The sequence below is a fragment of the Ceratotherium simum genome, chromosome 7, assembly GCF_057802395.1.
Source record: "Ceratotherium simum simum isolate JZ-2026a chromosome 7, ASM5780239v1, whole genome shotgun sequence".
Taxonomy (NCBI): domain Eukaryota; kingdom Metazoa; phylum Chordata; class Mammalia; order Perissodactyla; family Rhinocerotidae; genus Ceratotherium; species Ceratotherium simum.
The window spans coordinates 11,816,427-11,842,021 of record NC_141906.1 but is presented as its reverse complement, the minus strand read 5'-3'; the positions used below and the strand labels follow the sequence as shown (position 1 = coordinate 11,842,021).

The following is a 25,595-nucleotide window of genomic DNA, read 5'->3' as shown; positions in this document are numbered from 1 at the left end:
CTGCTGTCCCCTCTGGGCTCGGGAGGTAGCAGGCTCTGCCTGCCTCCTGAGGGAAGAGGGAAGCCTTACATTCACGTGGCCAGTCCCTCCTAACCCTTGAACGCTGTGTGCACGGCTTTGCAGGTGCAGCTGGTGCCTGGGCTCTAGACTGGCCACTCTCCTTCCTCCTCTGCCCCAGCAGTGGCGCCACCAGGAGTCACCAGCTCCCTAAGTGTCTGGCCCCCTGGGGGAGATCCCTTACTCAAGCTCAGCTGCCCCAGCAAGATGGCACACTGTGGGGTGGTGGTGGGGTGAGGGCACAGGGGGGTGGGGGTGGGGGGGTGAGGCTGGAGCCAGGGCTGGAGGAACTGCCAGGAGGGGGGCTGGAGGCTGGGGGGTGGTCCAGGGGTACTTTTCTTCTTGTGGCAGAGGTTTTGGTTCTCATTGCTGGGTGGGACGTCTCTGAGTCAAGGGGCTCAGTGTAGCGTGTGCAGGCGCATGCACACATGCACACACACACGTATGTGTGCACACACAGTCCTACAGGGCTTGGGGAGCAATGTGACAGGTCTGTGTTTTCCAGGGACTGGGAGGGGGTGAGTCGGGGAGGGTCAAGCAGGTCTGTCCCTTTGCACAAATCCAGGGAATGCCACTGGTGTCGCATTCCACGTGTGATGCACGCACAGCCTGAGTGGCCTCACAGAGCCACCCTGGGGGAGGAGAAGGCAATGTCAGCCTGTGCCCCCTTCCCACTCCTCCAGCCCTCTCCTCCTAATCTGGCTAGAAGGTAGAAAGGCCCCTCCTCCTGCTGGAGGGTGGCTGGAGAGCATGCCCCCCTTCTCCAGGACATCCATCCCAGCTGCTCAAGACATTCCCTGTTCTCTCCTCGTCGTCTGTAGCATACCTGCTTGCCTGGACCCTGACTGGCCCACACAGAGTTCTGGTACCTTGTAAGGGCCTGCTGGTTGGTCAGCAGCCCTGCCCTGGACGCCCCCTGGCCCTGGGGTGACCCCTGCCTGCCAGCAGTGGCATGACAGCTACTTTTCCTGCATCCCTGGGGGCAGGGGTAAGAACAGAGCAGGAGTGTCTGAGAGGGCTCAGCATCTGAGCCCATAGGCAGAGTCCCCGGGCCCTTGGGAGGGGTTGCTCTCAGCCCTGGCCTTAAATTGCTGGGTGGCATCTGCTGCTGGGACCTGTAGGGCTAACACGGGAGAAGTGGGCTGGCCAACAGCGAGGGGCCTGGGTGTGACCTGAACGTCCTCCTGTCCCAGCCTTAGCCTCTCTGGCCCATCTGTCAGAGCTGGTGGCCTGCTGGCCACTTTGCCTTTCCTGGAAGCCTCCCACACCTGTCCCTGAGGCTCCCCATGGCTCCACCCACTCCAGGGGTGGGTGAGAGTGTGTGAGAATCTTGCCAAATGGACTTTGGCTTCCCAAATCCGCATTCGCGCCATACTCCCAACATCCACAAGGGGGCGCCAGAGATCTTGAGGGCCACGCTGTGTGTGTGTGTGTGTATTGCTCCCGTGCACAGCCACGAGTGAACCTGTACTAGAAGGGGGCGCACGAAGACTGGGGTACCGGGAGGCAGGGAGTGGAGGCCAAAGGAAATCACACAGACCTGGGAATCTAGTTTTGCTCCAAATGCTCCGTTTATTGCTCTATTCAATGACCACGAGCAAATTATAAAAAGACACCAAATGTCTCTGTCTGCCGTGGAATAAATATTTAAAGTCAGCAATAAAAACACGTGGCTCCAAGATAACGCATGTTGCCAGAGAGTCATGCATGCCCTGCTGATGGGCTCTCAACACACGCATGGACACGGGAACACACGCAGAGCTACACACGTGAGGCCCTGGGAAGGCTCTCCCACAGCGACACAGAGACATGTTTCACACAGGTCTGGGGCCAGGTCCCCACCCCACCCTCGAGCTCCCCCTCTCCCACCCCCACCAGGGCCCAGGGCCTCTGGGTTCACAGTCCCCAAATGTCCCCTTTCTCCCCAATGCCTCACAGGCTGGTCACCGCCTTCTGAGGGCATCTGGTACCCAGAGGCCACTCTGGCTGTGATTACCACCCCCAACCCAGAGACCTCTCCCTCAGCTGGGATCTCTCCCCACTCAGGAACCCCCCATGCCTGATCTCCAGGTCCCCAGGCCCTCTCCCCATCCTGGTCCCCATAACTGGGAGCAAAATGCAGTCTGCCTGTTGGGAGAAGTGGGGTGGGGGCCCAAGGCCGGCACCTCTGCCTGGGCTGCGCTGGGGCTGGAGCTCATTCCCCCCTTTCCGGGCTGAGGAGACACAGTGTCCGGTACAGACGGCAGAGATGGACTGACAGACGACACGCTGCGGGAGGACACTTGGAGTGCAGCCTGGAAACGTTGTGGATCAAGTAGCCATGGAACCATTGTTAAAAACCAAGGCCCCGGGTCTGCATGGTGTGCGTCAGGCCCTGGGGCCCCAGACCTAGCCTGGCACATCCATACCCCCCCGCCCCACTCCCCAATATGTACAGTAGGAAGAGCTATGTTGGGGGGCAGGGGCCAGGCCGAGGCTGACGGAGGAGGGAGGGAGCAGACTGAAGAGAAGGAAGCAAGAGGGGCAGGGAGCAGGCCAGGACCAAGGCAGGGCCCTGCGTGTGGCTGGAGTGGGGGCCCAGACTCAGAGGACCTCGGGGGAGGAGTGGTCACTCCGGGGCCTGGCAGGACAGCTGCTTCTCGTAGAGGCTCATGACGTGGTGCACAAACTGGTACTGCTCACACGTCTGGATCATGCCGCCCCTGCCGGGCAGAGACGCTCAGTGGGGATTGGGTCTTGAGGGATGGGCTCGGGAGGGTGCCCCTCAAACCCGCGGAGCACCGATCGTTTGTGAGGGGCCTTGTCTTTGTGTAGCCTGGAGAGACCAACCCTTGCCAGCCACTCCCCTCTGCTTCCCCTTGTCCTTCCCAGCTCCGGCATAGATAGGAGGGACAGAGATGACGTGTGCTATCACTCAGCCCGTCCTGCAGCCCACCAGCTGTTTCTCTTCCCTCTTCATCGAGCCACCACTGCCTGGACCCAGCCCGTCAACCCATCTGTCCCCCCCTACTCCCTGTCCAACAGTCAGTCCACACCTGGTGTGTCCTCCTGCCCCTTGCACGCGTCAGTCCCTCCGTGCCACCCCATGTGCCTCACCCCCACCCACGGGCTGACCTGTCCTGACGGAGCTGGCACGTGGTCTTCAGGATGTCCACCACGCCCTCATGCCGCAGCTGCTGGCAGCAGATGCTGGTGGCAATGAAGCAGCCAGTCCTCCCAATCCCTGCACTGAGGGCAGAGGGGATGGGTGGGGTGAGGGGCGGGGCAGCCTGGGGTGGGGGGTGTTGTAGAAGGCTGCCCTGCCCTAGCAGGTGGCTGAGGGGACCCACCTGCAGTGGACGATGATGGGGGCGCAGCGGGGCCCCTCCTGCTGGGCTGCCTCCTCCACCTCCTGCACCAGGTGCAGGAGGGGGGGCGCCCGGTCTGGGGTCTTCTGGTCAGGCCAGGACGTGAACCAGTAATGCTTCAGGCCTCGCTCTTCGGTCCCGCTCTGTCCAGGAGACAGAGGCCCACCCCAGGTACACGTGAACTCAGAGCCCACAAACCAGCCCAGAGATGGAGATGGAATGGGAGGGGAAGAACACAGGAGGGAGGACACAGGAGTGGGACCCCTGGCCTCTGCCCTCTACCCCATATTGCCCAGTGGCACCAGAGGCCCAAAGCCAGCGTGGTAGCAGGGGCTGGTCAGCAGCCTCGGCACTGGTCTTCACGTGAGCTCTGCCCCAGCAACTCCAGGATCATCCAGAGAGGCCAAGAGCCCCTTCTCCACTCATTCCTGTCTCCCCCGTTCCTCGTCTTAAACAGCCCAGTCACCCCTTAGTCACATAACCAGAGCCCGGGACCCTTCCTCTCACCTCACTATGCTTTGCCTGCCCACCCCCACCCCCACCCCCGGCAAGTGTGGTCCTTTCCCCTCCCCTCCATCTCCCCTCTCCCCCACATGGGCCTTGATCGTCTCTCCACCGGGTGAGACCTCTCCCTCCCCCCGACTGCCCCATCTCCATGGCGGTCAAATGCTCTGTCTACAGCACAGATCTGACATGCTGCCCTCCTGCTCAGAGCCCTTCGATGGCTCTCCTGGTTCTCTGAATACATCCCACTCTCCTTAGTCTTCACCCTGGCAAATAAGACACACAGTACAAGGTCTACCCTTCTAGGCCCATCTCCTGCCCCTGTGTACTGGTAATCGATGCTCCCACACTCCATATGTTTTGTAGATAAGATCTCTGCTACAGGCACATGCATGCGTGTGCACACGCATGCGCACACACACAAAGTTATTCTATCTTCCATGCCCTCACTTTTACTTTTTTCTCTCCCTGGAATGCTCTCCCCACTTGTTTGCCCCCTGGCCAACTCTTACACATCCTTCAAAACCCCTTCAGTATCACCACTTCTAGGTAGCCCTCCCTGAGCACCCCAGCTGGTAGAGTGTCCTTCTTCTGTGTTCTTACCTATTTCTAGCTCAGTACTTACCATTTTATGGGTTCTCCTTGAGGACAGAGTCCAGCCTTTGGACAGCTCTGTTGTTCCCAGTACCCAACCCAGAATCAGGCCCAGGGCAGGTGCTTGGAAACGCTCATGGATAGAAGTAAATACCCCTAGATCCTAAGCTGCCCTGGTCCTTCTCTAAGCAGGCCCGTGGCACTGCCCCACCTCACCTCAGCCTCTCTTTCTGAGAAAACAGGAAGCTGGCTCCTTGGGCCCCTGGGTTATCTGGTTGGGACAGCTATCATGGCCTCCACCTCCCACCTCCTGGCCCCTCTGTCCTCCAGCAAGACCCCTATCTCGGAGCTGGTCAGGTGGGCACTGCCCTTCGGGGGCTGAGTGCTCCCTGACACCCCGCCTTGCAGCTTCTCTGGTGGGAGGGGGCAGCTCAGAGGCACAAGACCAGGCCTTGAGGAGGGCCCTGTGGCTGCCACATCAGTGGGCCTCCCAGGCTGTTTCTGGATGGGGTGTCAGCTTCCTGGTGCCCAGCTCACCTCCTCCAGCCTTTGGGGTCATTACAGTGGCTCCACCTTCCCCAAACACGGGTCTTATCATTTCTCAAAAACGGAACCCACTAATTCTCCTGATTCCAAAGGAACCGTCTCTTCTATTATGCTGAGCCTGAAAGAAGCACAACTTCAGGGTGGGAGGATACCTCCCCCCATTCTTCTGGGCTGTTGTGTATTGCTCATATTTTGTACGTCTTCCTTTTTTTTTTTTTTTTTTACCTTTTTCTGTAACCACAACCTCCCTGTGCAACCCAAATGCAGCAAGGAGTCCCTTTCCTCTGGCAGACAGACTGGGTACTACAGGCCAGAAGCCCAGCATCCCAGGTGAAGGGACGTTTCTAGGCGGGGTCTCAAAGTCACAATGGACCTTCAGTTTTAAGAACACTCCTTGACTTGGGTGCATGTGAAACAGAGCTGGAAGGCATCATGAATGACAGCGTAGACTGAGAGAGAACCCAATAGCATAAATCACAACTGAGGTTTGGCCCTGCCTCTGGCCCCCAGCCCAATCACCCCTCCCTTGTCCCTGCTTATCAGTGAGTCCTGGCAGTGACACAGGGCTTGATTTCCACTACAGTGGACTCTGGGACCCTGTCCTCTGTGGAGTCCCAATCAGGCCCCTGTCCCCCATCCGCCTGGCCCAGCCCCAGGCCTCACCCTGAGGGAGATGAGCCGCAGCCGGTAATCCTCAGTGTGAATGACTTTCCGCACGGCGATCTCGACACCGTCGTACACCACCTGCTCCTCCGGCCAGTACTCGGTGCACTTCTGCAGGGGCCCAGACCACGCTGCGACACACTCCCAGCTCCCAACCACACTCTCCCCACGCCCCTCCAGGGCCAGCGGGGAGAGACACAGAAGGGCAACAGGTCTGTGGTTAGAGTGCTGGGTTCAAATCTCAGCTTCCTAAGCTGTAAGTTACTTCCCTTCTCTGAACCTCAGTTTCCTCATCTGGAAAATGGAGGTAATACCCATTGTAAAGGACTTTTCTGGAGGTTCAATGAAATGGGCTATTATGGGTACAGACGTAGCCAGTGTCAGCCCCAGCTGGGAGGCACCAGAGCATTGTGTCTGAGATCATGGGCACTGGAGGTGGAGAGGCCAGTGCCAGGCTCTGCCTCTGACCAAATGAGCTCACCTCGCTGAGCCTCACCCTGGCAGCTGAGTGACCACCACCAGCCTCGGAGACTGTTGCAGGGTTAATACAAGGGAAACAAGATGCTCAGCGCAGGGCGCACAGCGGCAGGCACCTGGCAACAGCACAGGGGGCCTACCTCGTTCATCTCCTCGATGTTGGTGATCATGACAATGATGGGCGTGTGCTCCTGCCACACCATGCGCCAGAAGTCGCCGACCGTGCTGACGATGGGTCCCTGAGTGGCGATGTACACCTTCTCCTCCCCACCATAGCCCTGTGGTCAGCCAAGTCCAGGTTGTCAGGCTCAGAGGCAGTGCTCCCGGGCCCAGTCCCCACATTAGGCTCTTCCTGGGGGCTGGCAGGAGCTGCACGGCTTAGGGACAAGCCTGGGGGCTGGATCCCATCGGCTCTGGCCTCCCTTTCAGGGAGAGGCCGTCGGGATGGGGCTACGTACCCGGATGTAGTTGGCGTTGATGTAGGAACTCAGAGGGTCGTCAGGGTCTGGCGAGGTCAGACATACTCTGCTGTGAGGGTCTGGGGTGGGGGGAGACAGGTGAGGCTGGGGTGTGACGTGTGCTATCCCTCTGGTGCAGAGCCCACCTTGTCTGGCCCACTTCAGGACACCCACATTTCTTCTGTGACTCTTGAAGTTCCTCCTTTCCCTGCCCAGTAGCAAAACACTGACCCATCCCCGCGGCCCACTCAGGCAGGTGAGGGCCTGGGCTGAAGAGGAGGGGAGAGAGAGAGGCCCTGGGTCACTCCCTCTGTAGCATCAATGCCTGCCCCTGCCTGTGTCCCTTGAGCTGCCCTGTACTCACTGTGTCTCACGTTCTGGAGAGGAGAGAGAATTACTTAGAGTACACGTCCTGGACAGCGGGGACCACTAGAGTTTGAGTTTACGCTGTCACTGATGTGCTGTGTACGCTTGTAAAGCACACGGCCTTCCTAAGCCTCAGTTTCCCTATCTGTAATATGGGGGCAAAGATGCCTACTTCCTCAGGTTGTTGGGAAGATAACTGAGAACAGCTGCGACGGTGCTATGTAAACCGTAAAGTATTTATAAATACGCAGGGCTGTTAAGACCTGGGGGCAGAAAGCTGAGGGAGAACACTAGGATGAAAGAAGCAAAGCTTCCACATCTGACACGACACTGTAGGGTCTTAGCAGCAGACACACCTGTACACAAAGGGTTTTTTTCCTTTCCAGTCTATTCACATGTCAAATCCCATCGTAACAGATTCTCTTAACATCCTGCTCCTCTTCCTGGGGTAGAATTTGTTTCCAGCCAGAGCCTCTCTGTGTTGACTCTTCTGTCAGCCTGCAGAGGCCGGGCCAGAGAAGCGGGGGGTGGTGCGGGGGGGCAGGAAGGTGGCTGGGGGCCTGGGGCCCTGGTCTAGCTTTGTCCCCAGCTCACTGCCTTATCCCTTCTCTGGGCCTCGGTCTCTCTCCTGTACAGGGAGGCTGGACTAACGGCACTTCCGGCACGCACAGTAGGGGGCTCTCAAAGGCAGTACTGGGGAGCAGCTAGAGTCCACACCACCGAGCCAGAGAGTTGGCTTCAGGTCCCGGCTCTGCAACTCACTCACAGTGTCAATGGGGCCAGTTACTTGATCTTGTGCCTTATCTGTAAACCGGGGACATTCCCCCATCACAACCTCTCTCATCTTGTAGAGGGTAAATGCGTGAACGTCACTGAGGCCACAGACCAGTAACTTAGCCATGCACACAGGACACACTCTATGCAGCAGGTCGCTGCTGTATTACTGCCATGCTTACAAGTTCCACTGCAGGTTAACAGGTAAAAAGAAGGATTGTAAACCGGGTAGAACGGGAGGTGACACACACGAGGCTGCTCTCTCCAGCCCCGTTACGCCCCAGCTCTAGGGCCTGAGGTTTTGGCAGGTGATTTGGGGGTGGGGCAGGTGAAGGGGGCATAGAAGGGTGTCATCAGGAGTGGAGGGTAAGTGAAGCAGGCTCGGGGTGACGGCAGAAGAGAAGAGCAGGGAGCCACACGTGGGCCATCGCCCTGCTCCTTGTCGGCGCCTGCCCAGATTAGGGGCCAGAAGTGGGCACTCCTCTGTCCAGACACCGGGGCCTTCAGTACTAAAGAGCTACTGTGGGGGTGGTCACGGTTCTACTGACCCTCCTGAGCACTGACTCTGTGCCTGGCACTGTGCCCGAGAGCAGGGACTCTAGATAAACAAGGCATGGTCCCTGCCCGCAAGTGTTGGGCAGGCAGACAGGCAGCATGTGGGCTGAGGGAGCAGAGGGGCCCTGACTCAGCTGGGTGGTTAGGCTCCTGGAAGAGGTGGCACCCGGGCTGGGGCTGAAGTACCAGCAGGAGGAGGAGTCGGGAACACTGTTCTGTCCAATTCCAGTGCACAAGGCAGGGTCAGGGGACGTTGGTGAGAGATGAGCTGGAGAGCAACCAGCTGACCAAGGGTCTTCTAAACCATGCTTATAAGGCTGGACCTAAACCCGAGGATTACACGGGTGACAATGACAGGAGAAGAATGTCAGGACTGGATTTCTGTTTTGCATCATTTTTGTGACAACAGTAGAAGACGGACAGGAGGGGAGAATGCGTAAGTCAGGAGACCAGGCAGGAGATGACTGCAATGATCCACATCGGAGGCGTCAGGGGCCAGAGGGCCACCCTGCCCGGCATGCCCCAGGGGCATCAGGTCAGTGCAGTCTATGTAAAGGGTGCCCCAGAATTGGGCAGCATGGCAGCCCTGACCCCAAACAGTATTTGGCAGTGAGGATGGAGAGGGAGAGCTCGATTTGAGGGCTATGCACACAGGCATGCATGCATTCATTCATTCACTCACTCACTCAAACAGGTGCAGAAGGTCCATTATCTGCCAGGCACTATTTTGGTGCCCGAGCACAGTGGCGAATGGACAGAACTCACTCCCCTGCATCTTGTCCTCAGCGCTGCCAGCTGGGTTACGGGTCACTCCGCATTCTAACTGTCCACGGACCTGTCTCTCCATTAGACTGTGGGCTCCCTGTGTGCAGTCTGTGTCTCACTCATGTCTGAATTCTCAGCCCCTGAAGCAGAGGCTCAGCAAACATGTGCCAAATAAATGAGAGAAGAAACCTCAGGGTGTCCTGGATCTGACCGGCCTCTGCCGCGCCTGACCTGCCCTCTGTTACCCCCTCCCCATCCCAGGCTCTGAGGGCACAGGGTCAATTCTTGCTGGCACAGAGAAGACTCACTGTTGGCTCAGGGCAGGGCTGGAGGTGGCTCAAGGCCTCTCGACAATTCAGTGGGGACCAGGTGGAGAGATGGCCTGGCTCCCACCATCTCCCAGCGGCCATCCTGAGTGGCCAGCAGAACCCTAGGTTCTGGGGTACCTGAGCCCCTCCCTCCAGGTGGGGCTAGGTTGTGGGGGCGAGACGAGGGAAGAGGTGAGCAGCCCTGAATAATGCATCCTGGCCTTAAATGGTGCTCTGTTTAACCGGAACTACCTAGAGACTGTGTAACCATAGCAACCACAAGTCGATATTTTAAAAGTTAAAAATAAGTCATGACATCTTACATGTTGCTGGAAATGCTGATGGCAAAACTGCCTTTTTAAAGCCTCGTTACTCCAAAAACCGACCGGAGTAGGTTTGTGGGGCTTCACTTTCAATAAGTCACCTCCAAGCCAGCCCTGGGGCCTGGGGCCAGAACTTGGCAGGGGTGACAGGCACAGAGGGGCTTGATGAAAGTTACCTGAAAATGGCACCCCAGGGCTGGAAGAGGAACATCAGGTCACCTGGTCTAACGCCCCCAAAGGGGGAAAATCCCTCTCAGACCTTCCAAGGGACTGCTCATGCAGTCTTGCTTGAACACCTTGAGTGACGGGGAGCTTACTTCCTGTCAGACAGCTCATGCCCTTGTGGGGTGGCTCTGCCTGTTAGAGAGTTTATAATCTGACCAAACTGAACTCAAGGCAGACAAAAGAGCCTCATTCTTGGGTTGCAGAGGCCCAGGATTGAAACTCAGTTCTGTACTTCCCAGCTGTGTGACTGTGGATGAGCCACGAAACCTCTCTGAGCCTTAATTCCCTCTCCTTAAAATCTGCCAGCTCTGAAGAGATGAAGGGTGTGAAAACATTTCAGTCACCATGTGCTGTCCAGGAGCTGCTGTCATAGTCACCTTTTCTCTGGGTTTCCACAGAGCCCAGCACAACACTTGGGCAGGGCAAGGGTCCAGAGAGTGTGCTGTGTGAGGTGTCGCCCTGCACTGGGCACCCCCACCCTCCATCCCTTCTCCTCCAGTGACCGGTGTCCCATCACCCCTGGAGGCGCAGCTCTTGGGTTAAGGTCTCCCTCAGGGTCAGGGGCACCCAGGTGGGGGCGAGCCACCCGCACCCCAGGGGCAGTGAGTACTCACTGGGAAGGATGGTTTTGTACCGGTTCTTCCGCACCAGCCCAGGAATGTCATATTCTTTTGGATCCACAAAGTTCATGGGGATTTCCTGTAGGAGGAGGAGACGGGGGTGTGAGCAGCTGAGGGCTGGCCCACACAGACGTCTGAATCTGGGGGCTGCTGTGCCCCCAGTGTCTAGTCCAGGGGCTGGCTTGAGTGCACACATTCATTCAACAAACATTCACTGTTAAATGAGTTAGTGCACACAAAAAGCATTTACAAGAGTGCCTGGCACACGCTGAGGGTATAATAAATGTTATTTTTTAAAAAATATTTATTTATTTATTTATTTAGTGTGTGTGTGTGAGGAAGATCAGCCCTGAGCTAACATCCATGCCAATCCTCTTTTTGCTGAGGAAGACTGGTCCTGGGCTAACATCCATGCCCATCTTCCTCTACTTTATATGGGACGCCGCCACAGCATGGCCTGACACGCGGTGCGTCGGTGCGCGCCCGGGATCTGAACCCGGGCCGCCAGCAGCAGAGCACGCGCGCTTAACCGCTACGCCATGGGGCCGGCCCCAATAAATGTTATTATTACTATTGTTCATTCAGGGCCAGTCTGGCACATAGTAGACACTCAATAAACGGTTGATGAACAAAAGGACAAGTGACCTGGCCGGTCACTGCCTTCCTCCACACTCCCTGTGCCGCAGCCAAACTGAGTGGCTTTGCTGATCCGTGTTCCCGCCCTGGGCATCCCCACCTCAGGACCTTGGGTTTTGGGGCTCACTCTGGGGTAACGTCCCCCCAATCCTCATCTTCTTATGTCCTGTCCATCTTAAATGCCACCTCCTCTGAGAAGCCTTCCCTGATGCTCCAGCAGGAAAGGAGCCTCCTTCTGAGCTCCTCGCCATCACTCTCTGTGCCAAGAGCTCCAGGTCCAAACTTCTCTACCTGGCACAGAGAAGTGAGGACTTCTCGGATCTGCCCTTCTTTACCACCAGCCGCTCTCAGGAGACCCACCCTCCAGCTATGCCGGTCCCTTCCCTGTTGCTGACATGCCGTTGTCCGTCCTGCCTCCCAGGCCGAGCGCACGGCATTCCACTTGCAGGGACACTGGTCCCTCTGCTCTTCGTCTCTCCAAATCCTTCCCACCCTCTCAGGTCCACCGCCAGCCCTGCCTGCCCCACGTCCTCCAGGACGACTCCCCAGTCCTCTCGTCTCTTCACTCCCCTTCTACTGTCCACATAGGTTAGCACCTGATGGCACACAATTGTAGAGTGCTCATTGTTTTGGGACACACTAAGTTTGGGCTTTGTAAATGAGGATCATATACTCACTTTCTAGGATCGTTGTGAGAATGAAAAAATAAAAAACATGTGCAAAAGTGCCCTTGGAGTGGGTGTGCAAACTATGTCCCTTTGTCTCTGGGCAAAGTCGACAGGATCCACTGAACAGGACAGACACAGAGGACGCAGCCCTTGCTTCAAGGGGAGGTGATGGCATGTGAACTCGGAGAAGGAGTGAGGCTGGGGTGGTCGAGAAAGGCTTTCCAGAGGCATCCAGGGCAGGATGATGTGAGTAGAGGCACAGGGGGTGGCTCAGTTGAAGTGGATAGTCCCTGCAGGGCTCGGGGGGCACGAGGCTGGAAAGGGAGCTGGGGCCAGCCCAGCTCGGGTAAGGCAGGCAAGCCAAGTCCTGGAGAACTCGGAACAGTGGGTCAGAGGGTGATGGCGGTCTTCTCAGAGGGGAGAGCCGTCGGTCTGGGTGGGGCGGGTCCTGGGGTGAAGGGAGCTGTGAGGGAGGCATGCGGGTTCCCTACCCCTCTGGCTTCCCCCAGAAGGGACTCCCCCCAAGTATCACGGCCTCTCGCCCCTTCCTGCCCACATAGGTGGGCGAGTTCCCTGCTGGGTGCGTTTGACTGAGACACTGGGCTTTTGGGCTCCAGCCCCTGCCTTCTTCCTCCTCAGGGCCCTCCTGCCAAGAAAGAATATAGGGGCGCCCCGTGGGGTGAGGCCCGCGATGTGCCAGCACCGTGCGGGGTGGGTGGAAAGTTTGTTAATTTTGCGGTTGGTAGAATAATGTGAGTTGGAAGCTCACTATTGCTACATACCTCAGCCTCATTTCAAAGCCAGCCTTTACCAACAAAAACAAAGGTGATATTGTGATCTCCGAGGTCTCAGCTCTTAACTGGTTGAGCGCTCAGGCAGGTAAAGCAGGGGTGTCACTTACTGGACCCCTCAGGGTCCAACAGGAGGCAGCTGGAGGCTGCTGCAGAGGGCTGGGGGGGAGGTGACTAGGACCACACTAAGCTAGAGCCTAAGCCAGGTGGAGGGATTTCAAAGGAGGACGAACAATGTGTGGTGACGTCGGGCGAGAGGAGAGCGGGGACACAGGACCATCCAAAGAGAAGCGTTTCTGCGGCTCTCGAAGCAAAGCACTGGGCAATAAACGTCGGGAATGCCACTGCACACCAACCCCCCAGACTTGCACACGTTGCTGATCTCTTTAATCCTTGCCACATGCCTATCTTTTTTATCCCCATTTTCCAGATGACGCTGCTTGCCCAAGACCGTGGGAGAGCTGAAAACGAAATGATGCTAAGCCATCAGATGCTGAGTTCTGGGGGCCCCGCTCCACTGCTTTGTGAGGCGGGTGACTGACGTGAGCAGAAAGGGCTGCCCACCGTAGGGGGGCTAGGGGACTCACAAAGAATTCTGCCTGCAGCAGGAAGGGGTCCAGGGCCTTTTCATGAAGCTCCTGGGCCTGGAGGACACGGGAGGCGCTGAGCAGGTACTCGCGGGCTGACTCCTCGCGCGGGGACATGAGATAGCCGAAGCCTTCCTCGCTGCAGCCCGGCGTGCACATGTCCAGGGTCAGGGAGACGTTGGAGCCCCTCCTGGAAGGACCGGGAGAGGGGGAGTGAGTATCGGGGGCAGGGAGGGGCATCCGCTGGGGGCCTTGGAGCGGGAAGACGAGTGGGGGGCGAGATCAGGACTGGGGAGGGATGGGCTCCCGGAGGAGGAGTGGGAGTGTGACAGCACCCCTGACGTAAGGAGCACAGTCTGAGCCCGAGGCTTAGGCCTGACATGACCCCCGTCTCCCGCCTCCTGCAGTGGAGCAGCTGAGTGGGGGCTGGGGCCCCAGGAGCAAAGGTTCCATCCCAGACAACCTCAACACAGCCCTCCCCCGGACTCTCCTCTGTCATGGCTGGAGGCGGTTCCTGGCCCTGTGGCCCCCAGAAGTTCACAGAGACAGGGCACCTGCCTAGAGCAGAGAAGCCGGGCTCCACCCTCTGTATCACAGTCCTGGGCCCGGCCGCCTGGGATGAGGTTGCCAGTGAGGTAAGGACATCTCATCTAGGAAAGCCAGGACCCTTGGCCGTCAGGGAAAGAAAGTCGAGGGGTAGCACAGCAACAGCAAGGATGTCTACACTGGACAAACTCTACTGTGTTCAGGGTTTAAAGGCACATAACGGGAAGGGTCCTCATTATATAGAAAGGGAAACTGAGTCCCAGAGAGAATACAAGAATTGCCCAAGCTCCCACCATAAGGCGGTGGCAGAGCTGAAATAAGAAGCTAGGTTTTCTGACTCCTCATCCCGTGCTCTTTCTTTTTTTTTTTTCTGTGAGGAAGATCAGCCCTGAGCTAATATCCAATGCCAATCCTCCTCTTTTTTATTGCTGAGGAAGACTGGCTCTGGGCTAACATCTGTGCCCATCTTCCTCTACTTTTATATGGGACGCCACCACAGCATGGCTCGACAAGTGGTGCGTTGGTGAGGACCCGGGACCCGAACCTGTGAACCCTGGGCTGCCGAAGCGGAGCGCGCGCACTTAACCACTGCGCCACCTGGCCGGCCCCATCCTGTGCTCTTTCCATGACATCTTGTTGGCAAGTCAAACCTGGTGTGACCTGGCTTACCCAGCGAGGCTCTGAGAAGAGGGTGTGGACACCTCCCAGAGAGCGCTCTACAGAACCCTATGAGACACTATACGCGAGTCAGGTTCTGTGGTCAAGTGACTTTGAGGAACGCCACACACTACCCGCTTGTTGATTGACCATGAACACAAGCATGTTAAAGGCCTTGACAGGTCCTGCAGTAAAGGAACCTACCCAAGCTTACTTAGGCACAGGAGTGTGTGTGAGTGTGCACGTGTATACACCTGTGTATACCTATGCGCTCGTGTGCAGCGACAGTATTTCTCAGCATCCATCTTGGGGCATTCTGATCTACATGAGCCAGAACCAGACCTGAAGGGTGTGTGTCTACACTGGCTAAGCTATGAGGTCCGCTCTGTCCTGGGCACGGCGAGTCCGAGTCAGGCACCTGCCCTCCTGAGCAGGAGCTGAGAGCTCCAGGGCCCGTGGAGCCCACCCCTCCTCCACCCCTCCCACCTCTCCTGCAGACCCATGGACTTGACGGTCAGGGAGGCGGGGTCGGCCTCAGGCTTGATGTCCATCACGCAGTCGAACACAGGGGTCTCGGGGACGGGGTCCAGGTCCAGGAAGTCGTCCTCAACCTTCTCCTCCATCCACTCCGAGTAGGTGAAGGAGGGCTGGCGGCTCACCGACTGGCGCCTGTCCTCGGGGGGCAGTGGGGCGGGTGGCTCTGGGGGAGCCCTCAGGAGGTGCCACACCTAGTTGGGGGCATATGGCATCATGGACCTGGGACATGCCGGCCGCCCCTGGTTACTGGGTGCCCATGGGATTGAGCCCCTGCCCCCGTCTGCACAGCAGCGCCCCTCACCTGGATGGGAGGCTCCACCCCCCCCTTATCCTGCCTGCCCCTTCCCTCCCCTGACGCTCAGCTTCTGGTGCATTGAGGTCTTCTTGGGGGGGTGTGGGGTTCCTACTCCAGTCTTCTTCCCGCCTCAGCCCCTCTCCCCCTGGAACACTGCAAACCAACTTTGAGAAGGAAGGTGACTCAACCCCCAGGCTGGGCCCACTGGGAAAGGAGACAGACACCCCGTCCTCAGCCCCACCCAGGATGTCTAGTCCGTTGGTCAGATGGGAGCTGGCGGGGATCGGGCCAGAGGAGGGGAGCCCCGAGGCGGGGTCAGGAGGCGCCTCACCAGGGTGGTGACGAGGACCAGAGTCAGAGAGACCAGCAGCAGGCTGGGGACTTCCCAGGTCCCAACGCCCAGCCAGGCCTGGAGGAGATCACACAAACAGGTCAGGGTGGTGGTGGGGGCCTGGTTCTCATCTGTTGCAACAGGGACAGAACCGAGCTCTGAAAGTTCGGACCAGGTCTGGGTGGGGGTAGGGAGAGGCGCTGCAGGGGCTGGGAAGTATCTTCTGAACTCAGAGGAGCCCCGCGCGGGGGCTGGCGGGACTGGAGGCCCCCAACAGCTCCCTCCTCCCTGGGGCTCCCGCGGCTTACTCACCAGGGGTCCCAGCTGTTCCAGGAGTGTGAGCGAGGAGGAGAGGAGGTCTGTGGCATTCTGTGACCAGAGGGGGCCATAGCCGCTGAGCCAGAGCATCCCGCAGGCAAGCTGGGGCAGCCAGGGACAGCGGACTGAGTTCGGAGCCCCGGCTCCTTGCCCCCACATCCCCCTCCAGAGTGCACTTCAGCCTCACCCAGGCCCCCTAAGGTCCAGATTGCTCCGCTGAGGGAAGGGCCAGGTACTGTGCCCGGAGAAGGCCTCAGGACTCTCCCTGGGGAAAAGCCAACTGAAGGGAGCCAAGAGAAAGCCCTTCCCAGAGGGGGCCCCCCAGGTACTCGCATAAAAGGGGAAGTCTCCCAGAGCCGCCTCCACAGACAGGAAGTCCTCAGAGAGACCCCTGCAGGGGCCTGCGCTCCTGCTTCCCGGCTTGGGGAGGGCAGGCTGTGAGAGGCTTAGCCATTGAGGCTGTAGCTCAGGACTCCCGCCTTCTCCTCACAGCAGCTCGAGGCTGGGAGTCACTGAAGGGCACCAAGAAGGCCCCTCATCCCTCTGTATCCCCAGGTGGCCATCTTGGGAGGCAGTGGAGGGCTGTCCCTCACCCCGCCCTCTCTCCAGGCCCAGCCAGGCCTGCGATGTCCTTACCAGGAACTGGGAGGCAGCCAACAGGCACAGGCTGCTCCTGACAGCGAGGGAGTGGCTCCCGGCGCCTTGAGGTGGCAGCTTCTGAGCCGGCTCCAAGGGCGGTGAAGGAGGTGGGGGCGGTGGCATCTCTCTCTGCGAGTCCGAGAGCCCCTCGGCCTGGTCCAGCGCCTCCATCACTACCGGCTGGGGCAGACCTGCGGAAGGCGGACACGCGGGCCGATGACTCGGGCGCTGCCGACCAGGGCGGGCGCTCCTTCCGGGGCTGCTGTGCTCCCCTCAATCCGGGATCAGTCAGCGTGGCTCCATCGCCAGCAGTCACCCTCGGTTAGCAAAGCGATATTCACCTACCTTCGTCAGAAAGAGCTCAGTGTGGGTGGACAAATTATTTCTCTTTTATTTCTCCAGTAACAGAGTTAAAATGGCAGGAGGTTTTTCAGAGTTAACTTCGTTGTGTTTACGCAGCTTCATTCTTTCCCATTTCTTAAGGAAACAAAAAAAACCACCACCTCAAACTCAATTAAAAGAGAGGGGAAAACCAGGTCGTGACCCTGAACAGTCCACCCACGCCTGCCCTCTGGTTTTTTCTCTCTTGTGGTCTGTGTCCTGACTGGGGCTGGAGGCTGGACTCTTGACAAGGTCACAGCCACGTGCCCCTTCCCCACCTCAACACCCTACACTGAGGTGGGTGGGGTGGTCAGGGGGGTGTGGAGGACAATCCTGGTACCAAATGTTTGAGATCCAGTTCTGGGTCTGTTCCTAGTTGTGTGACCTTAGAGGAGTCACCCCCTCTCTGGGTCTCAATTTCCACACTTGGAAAATGGGGGTTGGCCTCAACCCTTGGTTTTCTAATTGTGCGTTACGAGCCCTAGGGTTTCCCCAGGTGCACCAGGAATTACCAAGTGTGCTGAGTCCCTATGCCTGTGCCTCAACCATGGAAGCTCTGCTCATTCCCATTCCATACACTGGGTTTCCTCTAGGATTATTTCAATGCAGGGTTCCAATACTCTAAATGTCAGAACACCACTGGCTTAGATCTGAGGGCTTGGTTGCAGTGTGGGGATCCCACCAGCAGCCACCTTGGGGAGTCCTGGATGTTGGAGCCTCCCATCCAAACCCACCTGGTTCCGTCTATTGCCAGGAAGAGAGGGACCTGAGAAATGGATGTGTAGTGGGAGTGGGACTGTCCACACACCACCGTGTATATGGACAATGGCCTCCTTTTCTGATTGGGCGACAATGGAACACCCATAGCCAATCCCACATGAGGCCAACATAGCTGTCTGTCCACGTGCGTGCTTGCTTGCTCATGAGACACAGGTTACCGAGCATCTCCGGTGGCCTGGATCAACAGTGCAGTGCAGGGAGCCCGGGTCCTGGAGACAGCGGTGGTTCTGGCACAGGCTCCTCCTTCCCCGATGCTTACCCTGGACGGCTCCCCACCTGCAGTGGGCCAGCCCCACTCCTTGCAGTTCCTCACCTGAGCCCATCCCCTGGGCTCTGTACATACTATTCCCTCTGCCTGGAGCATCCCTCCAACACCCTGCTCCCCTCCCTGCCCCCCCACCTTAGCCAAGTCAACTGCTACCCATCTGGTAGTACTCCATCAGAGTCACCTGAAGTAGGTCCTCCTGTCATATACGCCTAGCGCCCTGTGCCTCCTCTACATACACCAGCAGCAACGAGACACCCGGAGGGGCAAGGCCCTACTCTGAGGCTTCACATGTGTTAATTTAGTCACTCTTCACTGTACCTACGAAGCTGACACTCCTATTATCCTCATTTCACAGAAGAGGAAGATGAGGCACAGAGAGGTTAAGAGACTTGCCCAAGGTCACCTGGCTAATGAGCGGTCGAGGGGGGTTCACACTGAGGCAGCTGGGCGGGCTCTGGGCTACATTACACCCACTACGGTCTGTGAAATTATTTGTTGAATACCACCTACCCCACTTGCCTGTAAGTTCTGTGAGAGCAGGAGTGGTATCAGATTTGCTCCCCATGACTGTCCATGGCGTCTAGAGCAAGTACTGCCTGTGAGTCTGCAACAAACACTTATAAATGAGCGAATGATGACGGGCAAGTGATAATCTTTTACTCGGTCTTTTTAACAAACAAATGGGGATAATAACACGTTCTTTGAAAAGCTGTGATGAAGACTGAAGATACTATCGATGAAACACCCAGCATGGCACGTGGCATCTAGCAGGTGCTCAATAAATGTCACATGATAATCAGAACAATAACAAAGGCTCCAAGTCCCGGGGGTAAAGCAGCCCAGGAGACACAAGTTCACAACACAGTGCATTAAGGGAAAACTCCAAGTGCCGGCGGAGCCTAAGGGCATCGACCTTTGCCCACGGAGGCTATAGTTACTACCACACGAGCAGCCAGCCCAGATGCCGGCCAGCAAGGTGAAAAAGGAAAAGGGCTGCTAAGAGATGGATCCTGCAGGAAGTCAAGAGTTTCTACTATCGAGAAGCGGAGAGTGACTACTCAAGTGACAAGGTCTCCACCCACGTCCTTGGACAGAGCAGTCCACGGGTGATGCCAAACATGGATGGTGGGAGGGGTACAGGCCAGGGGGCCACTGGGCTTGGTTCTGCAATACACACTCGAGGCCTGTGGGCAATCCTTTCCCCTTCCTGGATCGCAGCTTCCTTATCTGAGAAGAGGGGCTAGCGCTAGAATTCAGTGCTTCTCAAATGCTTCTGCCATCCTCAGAGGAGAGGGGATGTGGGTCTTTGGGGAATAACAGCCAGCTCATGTGATCTTGGACTTTGCCGCTTCATTTTAAAACTCATGGGTGCCCTCTGTTCTAGTCTCTGGTATATCTGTACTTGTCTAGATATTAAAATAATGTTTTTTCCCCTCCCAAAGCTTTGAATCAAATTGATGCTCTAGGAAAATATGCTACACTTATCCTGGGCTTTGCCCTTGGGGGTACACGCACCCCAGGCTGAGAAGCACGGAACCTGCCTGCAGTAAACCTCACGCCACTGTTACAGACGACTCTGGAGATGAATATTTAATAACCCGGGAAGAAATTCCAATGGTATAGAGCGAGAAAGGCAAGGTTACAAAATAGTACGATCTCCTGGCCTTAAAAATGAAAACTATAACGGTGCGTATATAAAGGGGGAGAAGACCCTGTGTAAGACGGGAGGTTAACACGAAATAGTGCTGGCAGGGCATGCAGCCCAGTGAATGCCTGGCACACAGTAAGTGCTTAACAAATGTCGTACATGGTAAATGGGAAGAACAGAAGCCAGGTAACAACAAGAGTTCTTTGGAGGAGGGTGAAATTAGAGGTGATTTTTTTCATTGTTTATATATCCTAAATTTCCTCCAATACATACATACACACATAGATAAGTATATACATATATACACATATAGATATATTTATTTGTAGTGAGGAAAAAAGTATTTTAAAAAAGAGACCACCATCCTGAGTTCAGATACCAAGAGGCCTCGTTAATACTCCCAGGTTCTGGGCTCTGACTCCCACCTGTCACCTCAGTGTCACAAGGGGGTCATAAGAGACTGAGAGCGTGTGTGTGGCTCTGTGAGACCACCCAGCAGCAGAACAGCCACTCAGAAGTCAGGGCCCCGATGATGCGGGACCATCACTCCTGCGTATGAAGGACGGCAGGTTCCTCGCCTCGCGCCTCATGGGGGTGGAGCAAACTGCAGGCTGGCAGGCCCTGTATGCACAGCTCAGAGACAGAGGTGGAAGCTGTTTTTTTATTTTTAAATCCACAGGGTACCTGGCAGCCCTGGGGGCCAGATGAATCCAACTGATGAGGATTCACTGAATGCCTGGGAGATGCCTACCTGTCAGAGCAGCGTTTGTTGAAAAGCTTGTCTGGGCAGAAATGTAACATTTCTGTACTCAGGAAGATACATTTTCAAACACATACTACATTCTGCATATAATTTTGGAGGGCACCCACGGACCCCAGGTTAAGAAGCCCTGGTCCTGGTCAGGGTGAGGAGCAGAGGCCTGTGATAGACAGGGGTGGAGGGGGCGGGTGGAGCACTGGGCTGCTTTCAGTCCCTGCTCATTCATGGGTGAGTCCCACACACATTTATCGAGCAGCAGTTGTACACCTTGCAAGCGCTGGGCTAGGCTCAAAACAGTCCGTGCCTGCATGGCCCACCATGGTCCTGGACCTCTTCGTCCTTCCGTCCTCTGGTCTCACTCCTAGAGATTACGTCAGCTTCTTCCTTGCCCGCTCACCCTTCCACTCACTATCTTGTTCTGGGAACGGCAGTGCCACCTCTCTGGGCAGGCTCCGTGCAGTTCCCAGGCGCTTCTGTACACGCAGTTCATCTGTTGCCCTCGGCAGCCCTGTGAGGTAGACGTTATCATCATCAGCCCGTTTTGTCGGTGAGAGGCGGCTGCTTGTGTCAAGGGCTGGCTTTTCAATAGTTCACAGCGAGCGAGCTGCATTGCCACGCGTGAAACCCTGACTCAGAGGCAGCTGCTGACGGAGACTGCACATCGGGCTCCTCCTCGTGGACTCGCCTCTTGCACAGGATGAAGGGGATTTTCTAGGCATGGAAATCGAAGCTTAGTGAGGTTAACTGGCTTGCCCAAGTAAGTGCAGACCAGAAATTTGAACCCAGGGCTTCCTGACACCAAGTGGTCTTTCCAATTTGCCATACTGCTTCTCAGGAAAAGGCTACTGCAGCAAAGGCAGGAGGATGGTGAGAGCCCGGGAGGGAGGGAGGCAGGGGAGGAAGGAGTCCTTGCGTCTGGGGGAAATTGGAACCCTAACAGCTGCACGGGGTGGTGGTGGTACAGCCTTCGTCCTTGATCCCTGGCTCACGGCTCTGCAAAGGCTACACGGCATGGAGGGAAGAAGGACTGGAAGGCAGGAGCTCAGTATCCCAGGCCAGATCTCTAGGGACCCTGAGTAAGCCTGCAGGCAAACGGCCTCCAGAGCCTCCCTGGGGCATGTGGAAACACCGTGATCCCTCTCCTGTCACCTAGCGCCCCAATCCCACCACTACACTCCGCAGCAACTGCGTGCCCCGGGGCTGGTGCTGCCTGAGCTCCAGAACCCGTGGCTGCTCCTGTCAGTGACTCATCCTGGGCGCTGCCAGGCTGCCAGCCCACTGGAACGGGAGCGGAAGGCTGGCCCAGCCTCTTCCTGTTCACGTGAGGAGGGAGGTTCTGTCCCATTCAGCTTTTCTTCCCTTCCCAAACAGGGCCAGGAGTGACCTCCCAGCCACGCCCACATAGTCACAGGGGGCCCTGACCAACAGAACATCACATTCAGTCCTGCCCGGGCTTCTAGAACCACAGATGGTCAGAGCCTGACAGGCCCTGAGGGGCATCTGGTCTAGTCTGCTAAACTCTCAGATGGGGAAACTGAGGCCCAGAGAGGGGAGGTGGCTTGCCCAAGGTCAACAGCCAGCCAATGGCAGAGCCAGGAAGTTAGCTGCTACCATGTCCCCCATCAGCTAACACACTGAGTGCCTACGACGTGCCAGGCTACTCCAAGTGCCTTACAGATATTAACACACTTAACCCTCACGACAATCCTAGAAGCAGCTGCTACTCTAGAAGTAGGTGCTACTCACGCTCACTTTACAGATGAAGAAACTGTGGCACAGAGAAGTCAAGTCACTCGGCCAAGGTCAGCTAATAAATGGGTAAGCGAAGACCAGAACCCAGGCAGTCTGTCTCCAGAGCCCACGCCATTAACCAACACACTAGACAAGACTCACTCAGGAATTCTGCTCTCGATGCCACAGCATCTTTGAGAAATCTCCAACACTTCCGCCCCTCAATGTCTCAAGAAGTATGGCGTCATCCACCTGGGAGATGGTGCCGGGCTCCACAGCCCATCACTGTGTCTGAAACCTCGCCATCAAACATGGACGCTTGTTTATGGGACTATTGTTCCTCCTCGCCGTGGGTACAGAAGAGAGGGGGGAACGATGGGGGGTAAGCCTGAGCAGTTTTCTACCAGCTTCTCCCTGGGGAGGGTTAACCAACAGGGAAGACTCACCCTCCATTACGCTCCTACTCTGCCAGCTCTGAGCCAGGCACACCACGAGCCTTATGCTATTCGATACCCACAACCATGCTGTGAGTTAACGTTCGTGCCCACATCTCATATGTGGAGCTGCAGAGGCAGAGAGAGGTCCAGCGACTTGACCAGGGTCACAGATCCAGGAAGTGGCAGAATGGGGAACTGAACCCAGGCCTGTGGGCCTCCACATTCCATGACCTTCCCGCTATTCCTGGAAACCCACAAGAGGATGGGGCAAGGCAGGCTGACGAGGCCTATTTTGAAGTTTTGCTTGGGTAGTCCTGAATGCAGAATCAAGTGAGGGGCTGCCAAGGGAACTGAGAAGGGGTGGAAACATCTAGAAGGAATATGCTTGATCAGCCATTTCTGCCATCACCATCATCACACTCCTCAGCACTGCCCTGGGCTCTGAGAGGAAGAGCTGGCCTTGCTGGGCCGGGGCACCGCTGTGGTCTCTGTCCTCTCCGGGAGAGGGTGGAGTGGTGGCCCCCATTTTCTGCGACATTTTGGGGGGTGTGTAGCAGGAAAACTAGGAGGCAGAGGGTAGGTGCTGGGGGAGGAGACGTTCCCGGGGAGGAGAAGATTCCCAACAACGGTTTCACTTGGCAAACATCTCCTGAGCACTGCTCTATCCCTCGGGACCTATGCGTCTCCATCCCGACGCTTACCAGAAGGACTCCTCGGAGCGAGAACAGCCCTGATGAAAACACTTCTAGCCCCTCTGGGCAAAGGCTGAGGGTGTGGGGCTCTGGGAATTCACACCGGCTCCCCACAACCCCTCCACCTCACCAGTCCTGCTGATCAGCGAGCAACACGGGGAATGAGTCCCCAGAAGGAGGCAGTGAGATGACAAGGACCTGGGTTGGCAGTGAGTAAGCGCTTGATTCCTCTTGGGAGGTAAGCTGGCTGAGGGCAGGGCCATGTCCTGTTCATCTCTGCAGTCCCCAGGCAGGCAGGACGGCAGTGGAAAAGGAAACTGATTTTGGCATAGGAGGACTCTGGAATAGAACACAGGTGCTCGCCATTTATTAGCGACGTGCCTTGGACAAGCTGTTTACCTCCCTGTAACCTGATTCCCGTGGGGGTCTCCAATGGTGTCTGTGACTCCTTCCACAGTCCTCCTATCAATAGGTGGAGTCTATGCCCCCTCCCCTTGACCTGGAGGATGGCCTCAAAGATGGGAATCTGGCAGAAGTGATGCTGCCTGACTGCTGAGCTCAGAAAAGTCCACGTAGCTTCTGCTGCTTCTCTCTGGACACTTGCTCTGGAAACCTTCAGCAGCCATGTAAAAAAATCTAGCTGCCCTGAAGCTGCCTTGTGGAGAGAAGAGAGAGACAGAGCGCAGAGAGCGCGCAAGGATGAGAGTGCATGCATCAGATGCAGCGGGGGCTCAGGAAATTCTGAACGCTGAATGGAAGCGATCAGGCGGGACATTCGGCAGCCGGGCCAGTGAGGCAGGAGGGCACCTGCACCTTAGGGGCAACGGGATGGTCAAAAAATCACCTGTATGAGACTTTTGTGTGTTGCATTTAGAGTCGTTGTTCTGGGAACTCACCTGGAGCAAGGTGAGAGAGCTGCACCACAAAGGAGGGGGTGGGCAGCTGTATTAGTCTCCCTCCTGCCTGACGCAGAATGTTCCAGGAATCGCTTCAGTCACTTGCTTCAAGCTGGAGACCTGGTTCTCACAGCGCCACAAGGTGCAAGCCTTTGGGTCTGCAGTTCGGGCTAATGAGCTCTGGCTCCTCCACACCTCAGAACTATCCTGTCCTTCCCCCTCCCAAGCCCAGCAAGGCGCAGCGCTAAGCGCCAGTGACTGCTTCACAAGACTGCCTCATTCAGTCCTTACAACCACTGCATGGGCCTGGCAAGAGGCCTGTGCTCATTTTACAGAGAGGAAGACAGAAGTCCGAGGGGTGAAGGGACTGGCTCAAGGCCATCGCAGCTCATGGACAGAAGAGCCAGGACTCAGACCCAGGCAGCTGGGCTCCAGCATCTGTTTTCTTAACCGGACTCCGTGCTGCCCACCCCAGGCTGGGCCTCCACTGCTGCTTCCCCGTCCCTGTCAGGGGAAGTCGGCCTGAGAAGGAGCTTCAGCCCGTCCCAGAGCCGAGGGGACAGGCCTTCTCCTCTTGGCACAGTCTGTGACACCCTGGCAAGGGGTGGGCTGAGAAAAGCAGGATTGGGACGAGGACGAGGGGAAGAGGTCTGGGAACCAAGGGTGTCTGATGCTTAGTGTGGACAGGGGGAGGCTGGGGGCAGGGGGTGCTGAACACTGTTCGCAGACACCTGAGAGGCTGTGCCAGGGAAGGGGGCACGCGAGAGGCAAGAACGGGACCCTGTGTGGATGCCCCCGGCGCGTGGGTGCCCTCGGCGTGTGGATGCTCTCGGCAGGCACACTTCCAAGTAACAAGAAATATCTCTAGGACCTGACCCTGCAAGTCCGTATTGCAGCTCTTCCTGTCCCCACAAGTGGCTCTGTTTCCAGGGAGGGAGCTTTTGATAACAGCTCGCAGCAAAAGCTTTGGAGTCACACAGACTTAGGTATGGGGCCCGACTTCGCCATTCACTACTTCTGTGACCTCAGGTAACTGACTTAATGTCTCCCCTGGACAACAGATATACTCAGACTTGCCTGTTGGATTTTGAGGATACTATAAGGTAAAACACACAAAGCGCTTAGCCTGGGGCCAGGCACACAGTGAATATTAGCGGCAGAATTGAGAAAGGAGGGGGAGACAGAAGGGAGGGGAGCATGAGGGAGAGGCTGCAGTAAGGACTTCCCTTCCATCTGCCAAGGGAGGCCCCCAGGGGAACAATGGGTACTCTGCCCCATGTGGGCAGGGGCTTCAAGGCTGCTGGCTAGCAACTGGGGTCGGTGGATGGAGTGGGCATGGACTGGGGGTGGCAGAAGTGGGGCAGCTTTGTCTCTGCCAGTTAATTAAATCTGGAATGCTAACAAGCTTTCAAAAC

The 25,595-nt window shown here is 56.9% G+C and overlaps 1 protein-coding gene across 1 annotated transcript; it reads right to left on the bottom strand.

Annotated features, from left to right (window-relative positions):
- Positions 1–2,062: 2,062 nt before the first annotated feature.
- PTPN5 (protein tyrosine phosphatase non-receptor type 5) lies at positions 2,063–22,608 on the bottom strand. Its single transcript, XM_087433966.1, has 13 exons — positions 22,602–22,608; positions 16,585–16,778; positions 15,943–16,050; positions 15,631–15,807; positions 14,954–15,195; positions 13,265–13,454; positions 10,577–10,661; positions 6,647–6,726; positions 6,329–6,466; positions 5,712–5,822; positions 3,387–3,547; positions 3,172–3,285; positions 2,063–2,759 (listed from the first exon to the last, which is right to left on the bottom strand). The coding sequence occupies exons 1-13, from the start codon at positions 22,606–22,608 to the stop codon at positions 2,666–2,668; spliced, it is 1,701 nt and encodes a 566-aa protein (XP_087290092.1). The 3' UTR covers positions 2,063–2,665.
- Positions 22,609–25,595: the final 2,987 nt, after the last annotated feature.